This window comes from Trypanosoma grayi (assembly GCF_000691245.1).
Source record: "Trypanosoma grayi strain ANR4 Tgr_611_V1, whole genome shotgun sequence".
Lineage (NCBI taxonomy): Eukaryota > Euglenozoa > Kinetoplastea > Trypanosomatida > Trypanosomatidae > Trypanosoma > Trypanosoma grayi.
This window is the reverse complement of record NW_008826230.1, coordinates 4,598-10,628: the sequence shown is the minus strand read 5'-3', so window position 1 is coordinate 10,628 and position 6,031 is coordinate 4,598. Positions and strand designations below refer to the sequence as shown.

Genomic DNA, 6,031 nt, shown 5'->3' with positions numbered 1-6,031 from the left:
TCCGCTGGCGGGTGGATCCGCCGCAGCAGCTCGTCGCCGAGGGCATCGCGGGCCACCAGCAGATGGTGAAGCAGATGCGCGGCGTGCCCGGGGTGACACCGGTGCGGTTGGAGGAGGCGATGCGGGTGCGCCACTGCGCGCTGTCGCTCGTCGGGGAGCCGATCATGTACCCGGAGATCAACACCTTTGTCGACCTGCTGCACGAGCAGGACATCTCCTCCTTCATGGTGACGAACGCACAGTTCCCGGAGCAGCTGCGCGATCTGAAGCCGGTGACGCAGCTGTACCTCTCCATCGACGCGCCAACGCCGGAGGAGCTGAAGCGTGTCGACCGCCCGCTGTTCGAGGACTATTGGGAGCGGTGCCTGGCGTGTGTGCGCGAACTGCGGCGCAAGCCGCAGCGCACCGTGTTTCGCCTGACGCTGGTGAATCAGTACAACACGGAGAATGTGGCCGCCTACGCCGACCTCGTGCGCCTCGGCTGGCCGGACTTCATTGAGGTGAAGGGCGTCACGTACTGTGGCACGAGCACCACCTCGACGCTCACGATGAAGGAGAACGTGCCACGCCATGTGGAGGTGGTGCGCTTCTGTGAGGCACTCTGCGAGGCGCTCGCGTCATGCGCCGTGCCGAAGGACAAGGACACGTGGCTGAGCACTGAAGCAGAGGTCTCAACAGCAGCAACAGAAGAAGCAGAAGCAGGGGACGATGCTGTCGCAACCGAAACAGAGGCAACGACGGCCGGAGCAGAGGGTGACGCGGCAGCAGCAGCAGCAGCACGGGCTGGATCCAGTCGGCCGTACAACATTGCCTGCGAGCACGAGCACAGCTGCTGCGTCCTCATCGCCCTGCGCCGCTTCCGCGTGAATGGCGTGTGGCACACGTGGATCGACTACGACAAGTTCACTGCGTTGGCGCGCAGCGGACGTCGCGATTTCACGGCGGCCGAGTACGCGGCCCCAACGCCGTCGTGGGCGGTCTTCTCCTCGGAGGAGAAGGGCTTCGACCCAACGCAGGTGCGTGTGCGGCGCAAGGGCGGCAACCCAACCGTCGTGACATCCGGCTGCTAAACCAGGCCGAGTGGGTTTTGAGGACTGCGCGGCACTCGCTGGTGGAGCCTTGGCTTTTGTTTTCGTTGTAGAGCCGCATGCGCTTCTGCGAAGAGGGGAGGGGGGATGCGTGAAGCGATTAAAACGAAGAGCAAGGCGTGAGCGAAGGGGCAGCTTTATATTTATATTTACACATAAATTGATGTGCACGATCGTCTGGGCTGCCGCAGGTATATATATATAAATATATATATGCCGACGTATGTGTGTGGGGAGGAGGGGGAGGTGCTTGCGGGAAGGAGGCTCACGGGGGCGCCTCGCAAAAAAAAGAAAAACGAGGGTGAAGGAAGGAATTATCTCTAAAACGGTTAAGAGGGCACGTTTGTTGTTTTCATGCAGGCTGAAATTGGCAGCAATGGAGAGGGGAGAATGAAGGCATGCTGCAGGTACGCATGAACTGCTGCACGCCATCGTTTTTGTACACAGCACCGCCTGGTCGTGGAAAGAAAGGACAGAAGAAGGAGGAGGAGGCGGTGATCTCTCACTGCGTGTTATTCTGCGTGCTGTTTGCGTTTCCCAGCGAACGAGGAAGCAGCGAGCATACCGCCCTTGTAGGCGGAGCCACACACTGGCCGCAATCTATTTTTTTTTTTTCTCTCTCTCTCTCTCTCTCTCTGTGCCTTGTGTTTGGGGCCGGCTGTTGCCTCATCGGTTCGCCGTCATACCACCTTCCGTTTCTTCATGATTGTTCTGCTTCTTTTTTTTTGTTTGCGGTTGTTGCTCGTTGCTCACTGCTTTGCTGCAGAGATGATCTCATCATATACACACACACCCCAGTTAAGTGTGGACGCTAACTTAATGACAGAAACACTCAACTGTGACGGGCGAGGGGAGAACGACAAGACGACAGCCGAATCCCCGCCGTCACCACACCCACAATACCAACAACATCAACAGCAGCAGCAGCAGCAGGGGAAATGCCCGCGAGGGGGGTCGATGTCATTGTGGTCAAGCGCCAGAAGCTTCAGCGCGGCCCTTTCGCACACAACGGGAATACGGAGCATCGCGTTGAAGGCGATGCCGCCAGAAGTGCGACAACAGCTCGGTGCCTCGCAGACGGCCGCGGGTGTTGCTTTTAATACTCGTGTATCATCTAACACGGCAAAAGCCATAACAACAATGAACTCTGATGGTCTTCAAACGGCTCGCTCGACGTCGAGTTCACGAGGCGTGGCTGCCGCACCAGGGGGTGCTGGAGCAGACCCCTCGATATGTGAATTCCCCCCACTTCTTCTTGGGGCACTCCAAGCAACCGAAGAGGAAGTAGAGGCGGGGGAGGCGTCCAAAGATCCCGTCGACGACGCCTCGACGGCTCCAGGGGAGGTGCGGGTGCTTGTGCGTGTGCGTCCTCTCGCTTCGAAGCGCGGTGCGATGACCTGCTGCAAAGTACTTGCGGAGAAAAATGTCGTGGAGCACGTTTTATTTCCCAATGGTATGCAGAATAGAGCGCAAGCCTCCCTGACCTCCAAGCATTCCTTCTTGAGCATAGAGGAGGCCAGCGGGTGGCGGACGCCTCGATCGCAGCGTCTCGAGCAAATAGGGCAAAGGTCCACCTTCACCTTCGACACTGTTCTTGGAGAGAAGACCACTCAGTCTGACACAATGGCGCGCGTTGGAAAACCCATGCTGGGGTGCGTGCTGAAGGGCTACAACGCCACCATTCTCTGCTACGGGCAGAGTGGGAGCGGCAAGACGCACACGCTGCTCGGGCCGGGCGGTGGCGCCCCCAAACAACTGCGTAACCGCAACGAGGTGGGTCTGCTGCCGCGCATGTTAGAGCAGCTCTTTGTTGACCTTCAGACGAAGTTAACCGACACCGAGGTGGGGGACAATGTGCAGGGGACACCTGGCGAAGCACAGCTTAAGCATCGGCAGCAACAGCAAGGTGTGAACTGGCAGGTGGAACTGAGCTCGTTGGAACTCTACAACGAGGAGCTGCTTGACCTGCTGTCGGGGTGCCCGTCATCGCAGCCTGCACACCACTCGACCTTCTCACTCGAAACCCCAGGCGCGTCGGGCACGCACCTGACACCTGTGAGGAGCAGTTGGGAGAGGGAATCCTCCTTCGAGTCGTCTGTCTCGCAGAAGCGCGTTGAGAAGAGCCCCAGTGTGGCGCCAGCACATTCGAATGCGCGGAGCCGCCGCTTCCACCGCCGTGGTGTATCATCGCTTTCAGCGGCCGAAGCAGCAGCGTCAGTCGAAAAGGTGCAGGGTTTGAAAATACGCGAGGATCCCGTTGGGGGCGTCTTCGTCGAGGGCCTTTCGTGGTGCTCAGTGCACTCCTACGAGGAAGCGATGTGTATTGTGTTGCATGTCGTTCAACAGCGCCGCGTCGCCTCGACGACGCTCAACGACAAGAGTAGCCGCTCCCACTTCCTCTTCTTTGTCGCTGTGCAGTGGTGGAACGGTGTGGGGGGAGCGGAGGGACTGGAGGTGCCGCAGGGGGGCGAGCTGCCGCGTAAGGGGTGGAAGCGCTCGCTGCTGACGCTCGTCGATCTCGCAGGCTCTGAGCGGGTGGCTGCAACAGGCGCAGAGGGGCTAAAGCTGAGGGAGGCACAATCCATCAATCTCTCGCTCACGCTGCTTGGGAATGTCATTCATAGGCTGACGGAGAGAAGGAAGGAGGGGGGGAGGACTCCGCATATTCCATATCGTGACTCAAAACTGACGCGGCTGCTGAAGGAGAGCATCGGCGGAAACGCCGTCACCACGCTGCTGTGCACCATCTCACCTGACAAGCGCAACGCAGCGGAGAGCTTGTCGACGCTGCGCTTCGCACAACGCGGTAAGCTGATACGTAATCGGCCGGTTATCAATCATGTAGTGTCAAGGATGGAACTCGCAGCTCGGCTGCGCGACGCCAACACCCGGATTGGGTTGTTGGAAATGGCAATTTATAAGAAGGATCAGCAACTGCAGCTGCTGATGGACAGGGATGATGGCGGCCGATCGCCTATCCCAAGCTGCATGAGCACACCCTGTTTGCGCCCTTCAGCGGGTGGTGGCGGGAACGCCCTGGAGAGTGAGCAGAACACGCAGCAGACCGACACGCCCGCACACGGAGAGGATGCCCGGTGGCTCACCGAGGAGCTGCTCATGTACAAGAAATATCTGTCTCGGGAGCGCGAGGAGCATGCGCGAACACAGGCCATGTTGCACCAGGAGCGGAGGAGGCTCCAGGAGATGGAGGCGATGTCGAATTACCGCGCGCCATCAGCGTCAGGAAGGGTGCCGACGCCGAGGATCGACAAGATGAACAGCGCCATGGCATCAACCACTTCCACCAGCGACGACTCCGCACGATTGAGCAAAGGCAGGCACATGCATGTGTCGAGGCAGACGACCGACGGTTGGGTGTGGCGGTGTTATGTGGTGCACGCCCCACCCCGCAATTCCTTCCTGTACGACATCCCAAGGCGTCTCCTGTTTTGGATTGCGTCGTTTCTGCCGAGAGAAACATCTTCGGAGGCAGAGAGCGGCCGCACCGCTGTGCGTTTCGGCGAGCAACTGCTATCGGCGGCCACCTACTTCTCGGGGCAAGCCTCACGGTACCGAACCGCTGCGGTAAGTGGCGACAGCACGACGGAGAAGAACGGCGTGGCGGGTCGGCACGCGTCGCCGCATGTCCCCGCAGCATCGCCGGTGGATAAGCTGCAGCTGGTTAAACTCCTCATGCGGCACGGTGTTTCCGACACAATTCAGATGTAAAGCTAAGCGCCCACCATTTATACCTGTTGGTCCACACAAGCCCACCCGGGCTTATATATATGCGCGTGTGTGTGTTTGTGTGTGTGTGTGCCTATAGAGCCACGAATAGACATGTAGTGAGGCCACGGCGACGGGTGAACAATAAAAAGGAAGCGAGACATTGCTGTGTGGCTGCTGTGCTGCGGCTGTGGTGTACACACAGCTGCTGGAAAAAAAAAGCTTTAGAAAAACAGGCCCCCGGGTAGGGGGCTTCATTTGGTAGGGATGTGCGGAGGAGGCATGGAGTGCTTTGGTGACTTCCGCTCGTACGTATATATATATATATATATGTATACGTTTGGTTGAGTTGCTATCTTTGTTGTTTCTAGCTGCATGTGGCCGTCCGTGTGTGCGTGTGTTTGTATTCCTGCTTGTTTTACTTATCATTTTTTTTTTCTTGCACGGGCTCACTGCGCATTTTTTCTTATTTCTAACGCAAATTGATTCGGANCCTTCGTGTGCTGCTCAGGCTGTGTGTCAGGGTCTCTCTCTCTCCCTCTGCGTGTGGGTGTGGTGCGGAGACGATTCTTGCTTGTTTTACTTATCATTTTTTTTTTCTTGCACGGGCTCACTGCGCATTTTTTCTTATTTCTAACGCAAATTGATTCGGATGGGGCATGGAAACGCAAAAGAAAAAAAACGCCCCAAACAACAGCAAACAACGATGCGGCAATGGTGATGGAGGAAATAAAACAGGAACAAAAGTGCTTTGATACGTCTGCGAGAAAAGGGAATTTCTTTCTTTCTATCTCTCTCTCTCTGTGTGGGTGTGGGTGTGTCTCCGGTGAAAGTCAAGGATGCGTGAGAAGCCCAAGGCATCCAAGGTGGAAAAACGCGGGGTGTGTATTGGTTCGATGCATCGGAAACAATGGAGGTCCGAAGTTCTTCGCAGTTGAAAGGGAGAGAGGGGTGGTAGCGGCCGTAGTAGGAGGGGGGGGAAGGGACTTCTCGACACACAGGTAACGATGAATGAATGAAGAATAATACTAACAATGGGAGCGTGTATGTGTATGTGTGTATGTATGGGTGCTTCATCTACGTGCAGGAGGGGGTGGGGGAACGGGGGAAAAGAACTGTCTTTCTGCGGGTGCGGGTGTGCGGGCCCCGCGGCTTCATTGTGATATGTGTCTACATACGCCTCTGCTGTGGGGATGCTTCCCATTCACTTTTTTTTT

General features: G+C 57.2%; 2 protein-coding genes across 2 annotated transcripts; both read left to right on the top strand.

Annotated features, from left to right (window-relative positions):
• Positions 1-62: 62 nt before the first annotated feature.
• Positions 63-1,070, top strand: DQ04_06111020 (tRNA wybutosine-synthesizing protein 1; the record flags this gene model as incomplete). Its single annotated transcript, XM_009314540.1, has 1 exon — positions 63-1,070. The coding sequence occupies one exon, from the start codon at positions 63-65 to the stop codon at positions 1,068-1,070; it is 1,008 nt and encodes a 335-aa protein (XP_009312815.1).
• An 837-nt stretch (positions 1,071-1,907) lies between these two features.
• Positions 1,908-4,817, top strand: DQ04_06111010 (putative MCAK-like kinesin; the record flags this gene model as incomplete). Its single annotated transcript, XM_009314539.1, has 1 exon — positions 1,908-4,817. One exon carries the CDS (start codon positions 1,908-1,910, stop codon positions 4,815-4,817), a length of 2,910 nt encoding a protein of 969 aa, XP_009312814.1.
• Between the last annotated feature and the right edge of the window lie 1,214 nt (positions 4,818-6,031).